The sequence below is a fragment of the Primulina huaijiensis genome, chromosome 17, assembly GCF_012295235.1.
Source record: "Primulina huaijiensis isolate GDHJ02 chromosome 17, ASM1229523v2, whole genome shotgun sequence".
NCBI lineage: Eukaryota > Viridiplantae > Streptophyta > Magnoliopsida > Lamiales > Gesneriaceae > Primulina > Primulina huaijiensis.
The window spans coordinates 14908687-14925175 of NC_133322.1; the positions used below are offsets into that span (position 1 = coordinate 14908687).

Here is a 16489-nt window from a genome sequence, read left to right on the forward strand (position 1 = left end):
TCATCTGTTAAAAGATCAGCAGACAGACTGATAGGTAATACCAAAGCAGAACAGTTGTATCAGAATAGAACAGTCTGGATACCTTATACTACTGTCAGATAAAGCTACTACATGACGATTCGACGGATATTTGTCATTAAATGGTCATTAAATGCATTCAATACGACCGTTGAGATCAAAGAATATATATATAGCTGATCGAATCGGTTAAAGAAAGTTAGTGACTGAAAATAAGCGAACACACGAGGCAATCAATCAATTGCGATTCACTTCACAAATTATATTCTCAAGTTTACAGATCACACATCTAAGCTCTAAGATTATTGTATTTATCAGTAGCATTCAGGCTACCAGTTAGAGCATCTTTCAGTTTATAACTATATAAGAATTGTTAGACTAAGAGTTTCAGCTTTACAGCGTGTAAGACCAACTAAAGTGGATTATTACTATTTTTTGTAATATATTAAAGTCTTTTAGTGAAATCATATCCTCGTTATAGAAGGGGTGACGTAGAAACATTTGAAGTCTCCAAACATCCAGAAAAATTTGTTGTGTTCACTTCAGTTATCATTTCATTTTACATTAAGTATTCAATCTATATCTTAGTCTTATTTCGCACTACTTTCAACTGACTGATATATATCGACAAACAAAATTCTAGGATTAGTTCCTCAAAGAACTGATTTGTATTTCAGAAAAGAACTCATAAATTCGAAGTGTTTATTCAACACCTTTCTAAACACTTTAACTACCTTAACCAATCCTAACAATGGTTATCTTGAAAATACGAAGGGAATTGATCAAGTCATCTATTACGAGCTGAATTGTATCTCGTGCTTCAAAAATTGCACGAATCTTGATATTCAAATGCTTTGAAAGTGATCGTAATATTTTACTGACCAATATTTAATTTGAAATTGGATCACCGAGACTGAACTCTCTATTAGGTATCTCTCTCAAGCAACGATCATACTCGGTGATTGTCTCAGTTTCTTCCATCTTCAAACTTTCAAATTTAGATGTTAGCATTCTTAACTTCGTTTTTCTTGTACTTTAAAATCTTTCACAATGTTTTTGAAGGAACTTTAATGAATCCTTAGCAGAAAAACAGTTGGCAATCAGAATAAACATGTTTATATCAATTGATGATAATATGATATTTAATACTTTTGAATTATAGTTCGAACTTTGGACTTCATCAGTTCTCCATTTACTTTCTGGTTTGATCAGACTGTCACCATCTTCATTAACTCTTTTTGGCTGAGTCCAACCATTGACAACTCATTGCCATACTCTTTTATCTATGGACTTGATATAGAATCTTATTTTGAATTTCCGAATAGCGTAGTTGGATCCATCCATGACAGGTGGTCATAGTGCAGTGTTGGCAAGTTACACGTCCATTGAATTTTACCTGTTAAACAAAAATAACCACAATCTCACTTAGTAACTTCAAGAGTTGGCTCTGATACCAAGTGAAAATATTTTGATTAACATAATGGTAATGATTGCGTGTATAAGATATAAGTGTTGTCTCGGATATTGTAACACCTTGTGACAACATGCAACAAAATGTTATAAAACACAAATAAATAACTTTAATTAAAAGTAACACAAAGATAATTATGCACAAGTTAACACACTTGTGTGATGCCTCGAAGTAAAATAATCACTAGAAAAGAAATCGAGTTTACAAAACCAATACAAATGTTAACATATCAATGAAATGAGTTGCATCATAAAATATCAATAACAAAAATAATCAAAACACAAGAATACAAATACGTGTGACCGAAATTCGGAGCAAGAAAGCAATTCTTCAATCAACACTTTGTACGAGTGTTGTCTTCAAATATCTCCAACATGTCATGGCAACATAGTGAAATAGCGATATTTCATCTTTGCGAGTTCTTCAGAAAATTCTCTCTTTGCTATCTTGTATCTCGCTTGTCTTGCTTTTTTTCCTGGTACAACAATTATTCTTTAGTCTATATAGACTTGTATTGATCTTGTTAGGATTCTTTGAATATATTTCTATAAGATAAAGAAAATAGCCTTTCATTAAGAAACAAATTATTAAAGATCAAATCTAGAGTTTAAAAAACTCAATATTCTAGAAAAAATAAATCTTATGCAAAATATAAAAAAAAAAAGAATTTAGGAGATAAAACGTGTCTTGCAAACCAAGACACATTTCCTTTCATAGACGTAGCTTCATGTACAAACGATTTTCTAAGGACTTTGTTATGTACACAATTTTTCAAGTTTGGACCAAATTATTGCAGCATAATCTACTTTTGCAAATTCTCTAAGGGGCTTGTCACCGAGGCACAAGATGATAGCTAGCAATCAGTGCCTTGTTCAGAACTTGTACATTTTCCCTTGAATCTCCTATGGCTTCAACCAATCCTTGTTGAATCAACATGGCTCGCATTTTGATTCTCCACAAGCCAAAGTCATTACTTCCCGAAAAGTTTTCAGTGTCATATTTCATTGAACTCATCTTCTCGATTGTGAATTAATGGTGAACTCGAATCCCACATTCGACACCATTTGTTATAAATCGATTCAAGATGTGACTAAATGCATATGCAAGAACCATACAAGAACACAATCATGTAAAAGAATAAACTAAATAAAATTTTATACTAAACAAATCAACATAATTACATGACTGGGAAATCCATATATTATTAAAATACAATTTCTTGGGGAAAAACTTAAAAGAAGCCCAAATAAGAGAAGCCCATAATACATTCTAAAGCCCAAATAAGAGAAGCCCAGATTTCAATTTCCTCTATAATTTCGTAACCCCGACTGCTCCCCACTCGGACAGTGAACGAAGAGAACGCCGCCGCCCCCTTACACCGCCGCCAAACCAGTCGTTCAAGCGACTATGAAGAAAAAGGCAACCGTTTTCAAGACCATAGATGATATGGAGTCTCTTGTACATTCACACACAGAGTTCTTCGATCACCTTATAGAACTGATTCCTGCAAAATTCTACCAGGCAAAGGATGAAGACTCGAAGCCATGGTACCAGGGCCTTTCTAAAGCAGCCAAGGCGTCGTTGAAGCATCAATCCAAACAAAATATGAAGCTCGCCCGGCGCCAGCGCTTCGACCCAGAAAGTAAAGCTTCGTCTTCTGCCCCAAATCAGGATAGTTTGGTGAATGTAGAAGAGGATTTGGATGCAGGTCAGCAGAATCAATCAGTTACATACGAGGAACTGCGGCAGAAGTTACGAAGAAAGATTGAAGTGATGCGAGGTAACCGTGGGGCCTCGAGTGATGATAAGAAAATTGATAATAGGAATGTGAAGAATGATGGGAAGAAGCGGAAGAGGGGAGACGAGTCTGCCGGAGGAGTTGCTGGGAAGGTGGTGGAATCGGAAGATGGGGAAGAAATTATTGAATACGGTAAAGTGAGATTGGGGGATGACGAGGAGTTGAAAAATAGGAGGAAAAAGAAGAAAGGGAAGCTTTCGAAGGTGAAGGAATTGGAGAGAGCACAGAGATTGCAAGAGGTGAAGAGGGAAAAATCGGGAGTTGCCGATCGGGAATCTTGGATGGCCGCCACAAGTAGGGCAATGGGGGTAAAGGTGCACGATAATTCGAGGCTGATCAAGGAGAGTATCAAAAGGGAGAAGAGGAAGAAGGAAAAAAGCTCCGAGAAGTGGAAGGAGAGGTTGGAGGCACAGGATAAGGTGAAGGAGCACAGGCAGCAAAAGAGGAAGGATAATATCGAGGGGAGGATCAAGGAAAAGAAGACGCGGAAGATTTCCAAGCGTGAGAAGAAGCTGATGAGGCCCGGTTTCGAAGGCCGGAAAGGTAGCTACATTACTCAGGAGTGAAGGTGTTTCGGGTTTCCGGTTTCAAAAATGAATTAGGATTCATCTCTTTAATTTTGAGGTTTTGTTTTTCGTGGAAAGATGAACTATGCCTTGTGCTTGTAACATGTTTTGTCTTGCTATAAAATTAATAGTTTTCCTCATTGTGGCTCATTGTGATAACTGATATATGCTAAAAATTGTTGCCTCAGGTTTTCTTTAATTTCAGCTTTGTAAAATTATTTTATATGCATAAAGTCGAATGCTTTTGTCATCTCAGGATAGAATTGGTTATGTTTTGATTTAAGATAGAGCTAATGGTCAAATGGCATGATTTGGTTCGCATGGTTTCTCGCCGAATGGTTGAGATTTGCATCAAGTTATTTGACATCACAATTAATGATTCAATTGCTTGCAAGATATCAACTTTTTTGTGGTTGTATCTGATTATAGGAGTGCGAAGCAGAAATTCCCATTTCCTAATGCTTTTGGGTGTGTACCCCCAACTGTATTTCACTGTAATTTATTGTTAACTTTATGTCTTGGACGTGTCTTTATTGTTTCGGTAAGTCTAAATTTCTTACTTGCTGTATAATACATTTTAACTTTGGGTATCTTCTGAAATATACTCTCTCAATTTGTTCCTTTTGTTCTTTGAATACTCGAGTTAACTGTAGCATTCTATGTTGAGAACGGAGATATGAGATATCTGATTTGGTCGACTCTAAACTGTTACAGAGAATTGGTATGTTATGTGCTATATTCTTGATTTATGGTTCTTTTATATTACATAATTGCTTAGAAAGGAACTATATTTTATTTACATAATTGCTTAGAAAGGAACTATATTTTATTTTAACTTTCATACAATGTGGAAGAAAATAGGATTTCTTTGATTTACGTTATCCAGATTTTTTTCCCTTGGATATCTCCAAGCGCCTATTGCTTAAAAAATGTTTCCTAATTATCTGTTTTTTGCTTTGAAAAATGAGAAAATGACTAAATACATGCACTGGAAGACAATGGTAATTACATATATTTACCGAATAGTCAAAAAAAAACTCTTGCAATGTTCTTACAAGTCAGACTATGCATTGGAAGAAGACTGAATACATGCATTGGAAGATCCATGGCGTCTCTCGTGCCTATTGATTGATAATATTAAGGAAGTACTACAATTAAGTTCTTTCATTTGTTCCAAGCAATGCAGTGTGTTTTTTTACGCCTTATCTTTTTATTTGACAGATGCATGTTACCTTTTTCGTTTAGATAATTAATGATGTCATTTATTTCCTGTAATGCAGGTGTTTATTCCCATAAAAGTGAATAGATTGCTTTCCCATGTTATTCTGTCATTGAAGTGCAGGAACTTGTTAATATGGGTGCCATCTTTTTTCGTGTTGATCACGAGTATTCATGAAAAATTAGATTTTGAAGGGGACAAATGGATTCGACAGCTCATTTTGAAGTTTTGCTTGAATTATAATTTTTCATCCTTTAATATTGTAGGCTTTGTGTCAAGTCAATGTTCCATTGGTCTTCAACTTCGTGAGGAGTATCCTGACTCTAGTGCATGAGACGAGTGATCGTGCTTTCAAATTAAGAACTTACTGATACTTCAATGAATTTGTTCTCTGTCTGTCAAGGTTAGCTTATCGATCTCTTGACAAGACTGCTATATGAGAAAAGGGTAGTATGTATTGCATCGTGAAATTTGGCTAAACACTAATCCATGACTAACGCACATGCATAAAATTTTTTTTCTTACAAAATATATTGATCTCTTGCATTTATAGTTATGCAATATTGGTTGGAAAGTCCCAGTTGCATGACTGAAGGATAATTAAGAAGCTGGATAAGTAGGAAGCTGTGATGGTTTAGCTAATTCTATGCGATGTCAACATGGACCCGAATCAATTCGTAATCTCAGTTTCATATTCATATTAGTCCTGGTTTTATATCTTTGAAGGAATATTAATTTGATAGCAAGTTGTGTGAAAAGACATTAGTTTTCATCACTCACATGCAATATAGGAAACTTCTCAGGAGGTTTTTATGTGACGAGCTTCTTCTTTTCGGGAGTTCATCAAATAAGAACTCCAAAGTTAAGCGTTCTTGACTTGGGCTAATTCTGGGATAGGTGACTCCCTGAGAAGTTTCCTAGGGTGCGTGTAAGTGAGGACATAAACACTCTAGAAAGACTCGTCTTCATACATTGGAGACAATCTTCGAATCTATGGCGTTACAGTTGGTATCAGAGCCGACCTCTCTTAGTACGGTGTGGTTCGGGGACGAACTAAGAAAAAGCTGGTGGGCATGTGACGGCCGGGGCCAAAGAGTTTGAGGGTTGATCGCCAATGCCATGAGGTTGCACAGACAATGAGTGGCTACTGGAAGGCTTCTAGGCGAAGGGAACATAAATGAACCGATCCAACATCAGAATTAGTAGGATTCCAAAACTGTTCAGGTATGGGACTCTACAGTTGAGGAGTGTTTAAAAGATTTCATAGAAGGTGTATCTTCTTTTCAGGAGTTCATCAAATAAGAACTCGAAAGTTAAGCGTGCTTGACTTGGGACAATTCTGTGATTGGTGTTCCTTTGGGAAGTTGTCTGCGTGCGTGTGAGTGAGGGCATAAGCAGGCTAGAAAGACTCGTCTTGGTACAATTGGGACAGCCGTCGAATCTAAGGTGTTACACATACTGCACACAAGAAGAGAACGTCCCGAACCATATGATAGAAATAGCTCTTAAACAAAGAGGAATTCGAGCGTGATTTTGTAAACTAGTGTATAGAAAAATCAAGAGCGAATTCTTTAGTGAGCATGTATTTTGATTGCATCGTAATCAAACTCTATTCTAGCGGAAACTCACGTGGATGTAGATCTTGTTAATGGATCGAACCACGTAAAATCATTGTGTTGCTTCTTTCCTTCACATATTTGTCAGCTATATTCTTGTATGTGATATTTCCATCACAAAGAATCTTTTCGTTGATCAATCATTGATTCACTTAGGTTATGTTTAAATGGATGGACTTGATAGGTCTGTTAGATGGATAAAATTGAAGTGAATTTCAAATCCACTGCATGAAAAATTATGTGATTTCAATTGTATCACGATGGATTTCAAATACACTAGTCCATCGAATTCTTTCTCAAATCATATACGTATCTCCAAATCAAATACATCTGTCCAAGCTCAACATCAGAGTTTTTCAGTTCTTCAATGCAAGAAAGTGAAGGACTCTGGAACAATTAATATTCAACAAGCATTTATTATAAAATGAACATTGCATTAGAGAGAAAAATAGTCGAATTTTGACATTCTGTAGGGATATATTTTTGTTTGGGTTTTACGTTATTTTCCCTTAAATTTATGCATATCTTCTAAGGCATTATTTCTTGGAAGAAGTTATCCATTACCAATTTTACACTTAGTTATTTCACTCGTTTACAATTTCTGATAAGCCTCCATTTGGATTGGTCCTGTTTGACGCCATACAAGCCTTCAGAGCCTTGCATTCTAACATATTTAACGTAGAACTTAGATGTCTACCAGATTCAGAAGCGATGTTTTCGCATCCGGGATGGCTAGTTTCCTAGTTTATTGACGTATGAGCACAGAACTTTTCGTTCTTTTCGCGACAGTCGTGAGATGTCTCTTGCTTGTGTGATATGGGCGGATTCTGATTGTCCTGCTCACATTTATGCGTCTCATGGCATCCCTTGTGCGGATGAGCTGATTTTACGTGATCGTTTTTCTTGATGCAGCTTGCATTTTCAAAACATTCATGAGCGGCTTCGCCACAGCATTGATGATCGATAACCATTGGCACGTGGAAGTCTGAACTGCAGCTATGCTCATTGACCGGAATCGGACATTTCTTACTCTTACAAGATTCTTCATTTTCAGAACAACCAAGTATATGATGGTGTGCGATCTGTGATCCCAAATCCTGATCAACTTTGCCACAGCATTGATGATTGACAGCTTTGGTTTCATTGTGTGGACCGTGAAGTGCATTGCAACTATGCTCGTTGGCTGAAATCGAGCAATTTGTACTCCAACAAGATGCTGAATTATCTGAACGAACATGAGTCTGTACGCTCTGTGATTTCAAATCTAGAGTGTCTTTGCTACAACAGTGATGATTGGTAATTGTGACCTCGTAATGTGGGTGGCAACGTGCATCGCAACCATGCTCTTTGGAGGAATCCGGGTATTTTTTACTCTTACAAGATACCGCATTTTCAGAAAAACCATGCTTGTGTGCTTTCTGCCTTGGCAAATCTTGAGAAACTTTGGTGCAGCATTGATGATCTTTAGCTTTGGCCTCATTTTGCGGAGGGCGATGTGAATTGCAACCATCCTCTTTAGCAGAAATCGAGCATTTCTTACTCCCAGAAGGTGCTGAACTTGTATTACCTGAACCACATTTGGAGGCACACTTCTTGGATGAGCACGATTGAAGCTCACGTTTCTTCTGAGATTCGATATCAGAACAACAAGAATCATGAGTATGAGATGAACTGTCTGTAGCATGGCACTTGTGTCTGTGTTTGTGCTCGTGAGCATTTGATCGACTCCATTTATTCCCTCGTGTAGGTGTTCCTCGAAGTAGCAGCATGCTGTTAAAGATCACCAACAAACACGTTCCAACATCAGTAAGCACCGCAGCCCAGACGAGTGGATGGCCTGCTATAGCCAGTCCTACAATGGCAGCCTTAGTTGAAATCGATATTATCACATTCTCAATGATTTTTGTTCTCACTTTCTTGGCTAATCGTACAGCTTTCGGTATTCTTTGGATGTCGTTTGACATAAGAACAATGCCTCCTGTTTCTGTTGCAAGTGCTGAGCCTGAGACTCCCATGGAGATGCCAATATCTGCTGTGGCTAATGCAGGAGCATCATTTACGCCATCGCCAATCATGGCAGTTGGACCTTCTTTTTGCAATTTGGTTACGATTCTTGATTTGTCTTCTGGTAGGAGTTCGGCATGAATGGCATCTAAAGCACCCCCTAGCTGATGGGAAAAAAACTTTATGAGCTTGTTCTATTTCCTGTGATAAATAATTTAAATCTTGAAAATGAAAGCATATTTGGTACAACTGATTATCGATCTTACCTGAGCTTGTGCATGCTTGGCAGCTGCATGACTATCTCCAGTTAACATCACAGTTTTGATGCCTAATGACTTGATATCGTTGATTGCTTCCTTTGCACCGGTTCGGCACATATCTGAGAGACAGAAAACACCAGCCGGAGATGACCCCAAGAAAACATAGCCGATGGACTTTCCTTCAACGTCGTAACCTTCTAATTTGGGAACTGGATTTTGAGAAAAAGTGCAAGCAAAGATCAAGAAAAGATGATCCAGTTGGGATAAGAAGGGCAATCGCCCTGCACAATCTGTGAATTTTGTTTAAAATTTATAAATCTTAAGTTGCTCTGTCAAAAAGATATTTTGGGTAACCAAAGATTGAAGAGGTGGAGTTATTCTACCAGCAGTACACCCTGCTCTTGAAGCAAGTTTTGAGTTTCCCACGTATAGTTCAACATCATCAATTCTTCCACAAATCCCTTCTCCTGGAAAATTCTGAAATCTCGACACTTTATCAGGCGTCGGCTCAATGCCATATTCTCTAGCAAAATCTATCAGAGCAGCTGCCATTGGATGACTTGATTTGCTCTCAATGCTGGACATCCTGTATTGTTTACAGGAAGACAATCATGATTTTGTTATTTGAATGCAAAAGCGATACAATTTGACTAAAGAATAACTACCAATATAACAAAGTGTTCAAGGTAATGTCATCATGCAATGATCTCACATCTGCCACCAAAAACTCTCCCCGAGTTATCGTCCCAGTTTTGTCAAAAGCCATGATCTTTATCCGAGCCAATGTTTCGAGATACCCCGCCCCTTTAATCAGAACTCCTAGTGTTGCAGCTTTCGAAAGTGCACAAAACATGGCTACGGGTGTGGACAGAAGAAGTGCACAAGGGCATCCACTCACTAAGACCACCAGAGCTAAATGATACCAGTCTCTCTTGTTGTGGACTCGGAATGCCAAGGGAACTAAAGCCAAAGACGCAGATATAACCACTATCGCTGCAAGAAATTTAACAAAAAAAAGTTGAGTAAACTTCATTTTCTTGTATCAATCGTTGACACGACAATCCCAAGAGACTCCCCTATGTGGCAAAGTTATTGAAACTTGTTGAGAGACTCCTTTATATGGCAAAAATATTGGAACGTGTGTTTGTTCTATTGTACATTTTAAAACATTTAAAATGAAATCATTAACATGAGATAGTATTGATGCAGTAGTGGACGCTTGATCCTACAAATTAAGGACAGCGAAAAAATTGAAAGAAAGGTTGATTTTACCTGGTGTATAATACTTTGCACACTTGTCGATATATCTCTGTGTTCTGGATTTGTTGTTCTGAGCTTCTTCAACAAGCTTTGCCATTTTTGCCAGTACACAATCCTCTGCTACAGCAGTTGTTTTAACACTAATATAGCCTACAAACATCCCCCAAAACGTGTAAATTTCATGATCACATATATCGCAAACTAGACATCAATACAAGATCAAATGATATATATTATCACCATTAATATTGATTGTGCCAGCCCAAACTTTGGAGTCTTTCTGCTTAACCACAGGAAAAGATTCACCTGTCAAATTTTTTTCCTCTACTTCGCAGTTTCCTTCCACAACGACCCCGTCTATAGGTATTGTGTCACCGGTCTTCACACCAAGAATAGTGTTTAATTTGACTTGATCTGCATTGATTTCATCACCAGTTTCGGCTAGGATGGCTCGCTGAGGGACGACGTTTGCTAAGGATGACATGATGGAAGTGGCCTATAAGGTTGTAACAAATCTGACATTGCATCTCATCCGATGTGCTACATATAAACTTTTGATAAAAAGGGTAGTTTATCATGAGAAGAGCTGGTGTGGTGATCTACTTACATACCTTGTGGCTGGCCCTGGATTCGAGCCATTCGGCTATCGTGAACAGGAATACAATTGTGGCAGCTTCCCAGTAATCATGAAGAGCAATTGATCCTGAAACTGGAATATGCAGAACTTGTTAGTGAGGTCTCAATATATATGAAGTAATTCCAGTACCACTCTCAACTTCAAATTCATGGTTTAATTTTAGGTAACATATCGAGTAAACGATTCTGTAACATACCCGCTATCAGAACGAGGATGTTGATGTCAAGCGTAGCGTTCCGAACCGAAGCAACAGACTTCAAGAAAATGGGTATGATCCCAACAGCAATGGCACCAATGGCTAACCATTTGAGGGGACCATACAAAAATTGTAGGAGTGAAAGCAAAAGCAATGCACCACTACCGATGGAATAAGGGCTAGGCCATCTGTTCTTGTAATTACTTGTCCCATGCACTTTCACATTTGCCTCCAATCTTGCTTGATTCAACGCCTTAACTGTTACAAATCAAATAATAAAGTAGACAAATATAGACTACATAGGAGTTACCTAATAGCAATAATGAATAGGTTCTCAATACACTATATGTCACACTGATCATTAAGAATATTTTGAATATCAATAATAAGTTATAAGCTTATTATTTAAAATAGTAATTAAAAATTACATTACCATTTGACTTCCAAAAAATAGTATATGAAAACCCCATTTAAAAAAAATTTATAAAACATGAATGAAAATCAAATAATTTAAGATATTATTTAGTATATTTCATTTGATTTTATCCTCATTCATATATTTTTTTTAAAAAAAAATTGTGTTTTTTATCATGTATGTTTGTCTCTCTTTGTAATGTTGGTCTTCTACGTTGCCAAATTTCTGTTTAAGTCTATTATCTTTATTTTTTGGGTAATTTTTTCAGTTTTCTAACATTACACTGATGTGACACCAATATAACGCTTATGTGTAGTCGCATATAAGCACTTCTTAAAATTGCCAAAAATCGAAAAATGCATGATTAAAACTGGAATTTGATAAAATAGATTACTAAAATCGCAAAACGACAAAATTACAGGACTAAAAAAGCAATTTTCTCAATTTTTTTTACTCGATTTATTAATTTTTATTTTTAATAAATGAATATATTTATACCCAATAATTTTGGTGAATTAAAATAACTTAAATGTAAATTAATAATAATTTAAATTCTTCAATAAAAATAAAAATCTCAATTTTACAAATGCAAACTAAAAATAATATTATTTCATATAAGCAAATGACAAAATTGTAACTCGTAATTTAATCATAATTTCAATCAGAAAATTGATCAATCAAAGCAATTGCTTATCAATCATTATTCCTCATCATATAAAATTTGTTTAATAGTCTCAACATAATTTATCTACGTATAATCACATCCCACGAAATAAACAGTCTAAGAGTTTTTGAAAATCAGCATACAACTAAAATACGTATTTTGTGTATTGATTGGTACAATTTTGTTTCAGTTATGCTACATCTATTATATTTTTTATAGATGGATGAATTTCAAATTCATAATAATATATTTATTGGTTTATCTAAAAAAAAAATCTACGATAATATATTTCAAATCTCAACTTTCTATTTTTTGAGTCGTTTGGGTGACTTTCAAATTCACCACAATTGAGAGTCATTTTAAATTCTTCCTTTAAATATCAACTCAAATCCAAATGTTCCAATCCGAACTCAACATTATATGTTTATAATACTGTTTATTCTAAGTTATATGGGAAAGTTAATATCTATCAGTGTGATTCATAGTTAAGAGTTCTTTGGGTAGAAATATTTATTTCATCTTTTTTTTTTTCTTATGTTAGTTTCGTCCCAGTTAACTAGGGATATAAACGAAGAACTTAATCGAGTCGAATATCAACAAAAAATTAATATTCAAGTTCAAGATCGAGTACAATCCGAAGATTGACTAAAGAGCTTATTCCATCATTTTTCAATATTTCGTTAGAGTGGGACATAATATAGTTAGAGAGAAATGAATCGTTGGTATGCATGTATGTGTGTGTACGTACATATATATGTAAGTGTGTGTATATGTACTAGAGATGTAAACAAATCAAATCGTTTGCAAGTTATTTGGAGCTCTGTTCAATAAAAAGCTCCTTCAAGATCGTTCGTTAAGCTCATTGAGCCGATTTCAAGCACGACAATTTTATCGAGACAAGATCGAGCATAAGGATATTTCGCTCATAAGTTTGCAAGCCTGTTCTCGAGCTCGAGCTCGGCTTGGCTAGTTTGTTGGGCTTGAGTGTACAATAATAAATTTCATTGTCCTACATCAAAATTTGAGTATCAAGGAAGTGATTGAATACTATAAAATAAGAAGACTTCCACTTAAATTCTCATATCTTAGTTAAACTTTTGACTGAGAATATTTGGTATGCTAAAAAACGAGTCTGCTTAACGAGCCGAACTCGAGCAAGACTCGTTAAACAAGTTATTAACGAGCAAAGTTCGAGCTATTCGTGAGCTTAAAATTTTAAACAAGCCGAGATTGAGTTTGATACTGCTCAACTCGACTCGTTAACCTCCCAAACTATATTATCATATTTGAGGTCATTAGTGATTGTTTTGGTAAGGTCGGTCACACCAAATTCTCTTTCCAGTTTTGCCTGAACACCATATTTAATACGTAGATATTTTATTATGCGGGCTTAATATTAATTTCAACGTCTCTTACTAGTTTTTACATTTTGTCTCAGCCACTACATATTGGGTAAGACAATTTTAATTTATTTATCCATTATATATATATATATATATATATATATATATAAACCATTTGCTCGAGAACAATACTTGCACGCATCATTATTAGATTTACCCAAATTCTAATAATAATAATAATTTTAAAATATAAGTATGATCCCCTCTATCTTGGTCGTGATATTAAAAATTGCTAGTGGAGAACATAATAATTCAAAGCGTAAGTCATCTTTATTACCTAAGCCACCTTTCTAATTCTTGTAAATAATAATGATAATTTGCAGACTACTGCATTAGCTCGAAGTTTACTCTGTATTTACGGGTTTTATTATTAAAAAAATTATTATTTTTATTATCAATAATTGATAACTTTATTTATTTGTCCAATATTCCAATACAAAATAAGCCCACACACCATGTACCAGCTGGGACAACACCAGGAAAAAAGCTGAAACTAATTTACGTACGCACAATTCATGTGATCCAGCGAGAAAAACACAAACTCTGGTTTTTCCCTTTTCCTTGAACTTTTTCTTGCTGGATGCATATACCACTATTTTATTTTATTTAATAAATTAAAAGGGAATATGTAATTTTCATTTTTTAAGTTGGTGGAAATTTGATTTTGGTTATCTAATTAGTAAAAAAAATAGGTCTTTATTCAATAATAACATATGTCCTTTAACATTTTTGTCTTTGTTTGGAATAAACCTAGCACCATCTTGACATCATGTCAGTCGTAACTCTCGACTCATTTCGTCACCTAACAACAATTTAGGTCGTATTTGGATGGATAAATTTTGTTTCGGTAGAAGGGTTTAACTCGAGAAAGGATTTCGAACTTATATTTTTCAAATGACCAAAAGCACTTAAAATACATCTACTTGATGAAAATTCACCAAATTAATTAAATTTATTCACTTTCAATGTCATGCTTTAATGGAATCCACGCAAACGGCACATTACATAATGGTTGCTATTTTATATATATTCAATTCACAAAATTATTAAAATGTTGTAGCTTGATATTATATAATTAAGTTCAATTTATAGCACTATAAAATTAAATATCTCCATCAAGACCTAAGTAGAATTTATCATAATTATTAATAATTTTTAAAAGGTAGGCAAAACTATATCTCGTTCTTTAATTACTTTGCCTCTCTGTAATTTCGATTCTCTCTGTGTTGTCACAGTTGAGTCTTAATCATATATTTTGATTGTTTTATTCTCTTTTTTCGACTATAGCGTCAAGTCGGAAAAAGACCAAAAAAACAAAACAAAACAAAGATAACAGATAAAAACTGAAATATGACACCATAGAATACTAAGATCGCAAAGAGACAATTATACATAACATAAACGAATAAGCGACGACGACGATAAGAACAAATATAGTTACCTATTTGCGACTGCGAAACGAGGAGAGAGTCATGAACGACGATGACGGTTTTAGTCGGGACAATTACTGAGAAATCTTTGACTCCATTGAGTGAGTTTAGAATCCTTTCTATTAATGGAATCTCAGATGTACAGCAGAGCCCCAACACATCGAAATAGCTTTTTTGAAATTGTTTCCCCACTTTCTTTTTATTGGTATCCATCATTATATATCCTTCTTCAACTTTTCTGCAAAAAATAAAAATAAAAATAAATCCAAGAAACATTTAATTAAACATGCATGCATGTTCCTACTCATGAGGTATAATATTCAACTTTCAAATTTTTGGATTTGAATCTTCTGCCGTAGCTGAAAACACAGCACTTGGTGTCAGATAAAATTGAAAAATTATCAGAAGAAACGAGATGATCAGTTTCAACTGATCATCTCGTGTAAAAATTGTACATCCAACACCAAGTTCTGTGTTTTCAGCCATCAGAGTATCTAAATCCCAACTTCTGGCAGTTCATGATAAATTTACAAAATATTAAATGTAACAGATTCCATAATTACCACATAATTACACACTTTTCAAAAGAATAATAATATCAGAAATAATGAATTATTGGATTTTGTCCACAAAATATCATTTAAACCATCTGGTTCTAATATTCTTCTTAAACCAGTACTGCTTCATGTGCAAATGCCAACAAGCTCTGTTCTACACGGCAATAACACTAGCGCAGATACAGTCATCGTCACTCGAAAGAAAAAAAAAAACTTCAAATTTTATTCGTGATTTTCTTGAGAAAAAAAGAATCACGATATTTGCAATGATCATCAATAAAAAAGGGCCGGGCTTCAGATTTTATGCGTGATTTTCTTAAGAAATCAAGAATTTTGACATTTAAAAGACATACTAACTAACCCCTTTCGTTTCGAAATTTCCGAATCCATCTCATGGATATATATGATGTTACACACGCCGCATTCATGAATAGAGTTATGCAAGATAAACTGAACTAACCTTTCGATGAATGAAACTCGCTTGAAAAAATTCGAGAAATGAAGCAAGAAATAGGCTTTTTATATATATATATATATGTAAAGAAAGTAGAGAGAAATTTAAGGAAATGTTATTCGGAGATGAGAGGATACAATATGATTATATATTGTTAGTGTAAGATATTGATGTTTGGCATAAATATTTAAGAATAATATGGTTGGATCCACATGTAAAATGCATTATCTTTGCATTTTTTTTGTATATCAGTTGGCTCATATTCTGTTCTTTGGTCCCTGCGGAGAGTTGCATGAGATTTGTGCTACTATATATAGAGATTTTATGTCCCAAAAGCAATGTTTTTGGCTTTATTTTTATTGGTTTGGAAAATTCAAAGCTTTAATAATTAGTTGGAGAATTATTTTTTTTGTCACTTTATGGTAGATGATTTAGATGTGCCAATTAGTTTTTCTTTTTCTTGATTACACGGGTTTTTATATATAATGATTATTAGATATATGTGCCTTTTAATTTTCCTT

The 16489-nt window shown here is 34.9% G+C and overlaps 2 protein-coding genes across 4 annotated transcripts; one reads left to right on the top strand and one right to left on the bottom strand.

The window, feature by feature from the left end:
- The first annotated feature begins 2795 nt into the window (after positions 1–2795).
- On the top strand, positions 2796–3993 carry LOC140962719 (uncharacterized). The gene has a single exon (XM_073421684.1). The coding sequence runs from the start codon at positions 2897–2899 to the stop codon at positions 3851–3853; it is 957 nt and encodes a 318-aa protein (XP_073277785.1). The 5' UTR covers positions 2796–2896; the 3' UTR covers positions 3854–3993.
- Positions 3994–7214: 3221 nt separating this feature from the next.
- LOC140962718 (putative inactive cadmium/zinc-transporting ATPase HMA3) lies at positions 7215–16259 on the bottom strand. Of its 3 annotated transcripts, none has more exons than XM_073421682.1 (10): positions 15975–16259; positions 14969–15195; positions 11046–11303; positions 10824–10921; positions 10453–10708; positions 10225–10362; positions 9618–9945; positions 9336–9538; positions 8959–9233; positions 7215–8856 (listed from the first exon to the last, which is right to left on the bottom strand). In XM_073421682.1, the coding sequence occupies exons 2-10, from the start codon at positions 15171–15173 to the stop codon at positions 7429–7431; spliced, it is 3189 nt and encodes a 1062-aa protein (XP_073277783.1). In that variant the 5' UTR covers positions 15174–15195; positions 15975–16259; the 3' UTR covers positions 7215–7428. The 3 variants fall into 3 exon arrangements, with proteins under 3 accessions (XP_073277783.1, XP_073277782.1, XP_073277784.1); XM_073421681.1 differs by having other exon boundaries at positions 8959–9242; XM_073421683.1 differs by having other exon boundaries at positions 8959–9161; positions 15975–16258.
- Between the last annotated feature and the right edge of the window lie 230 nt (positions 16260–16489).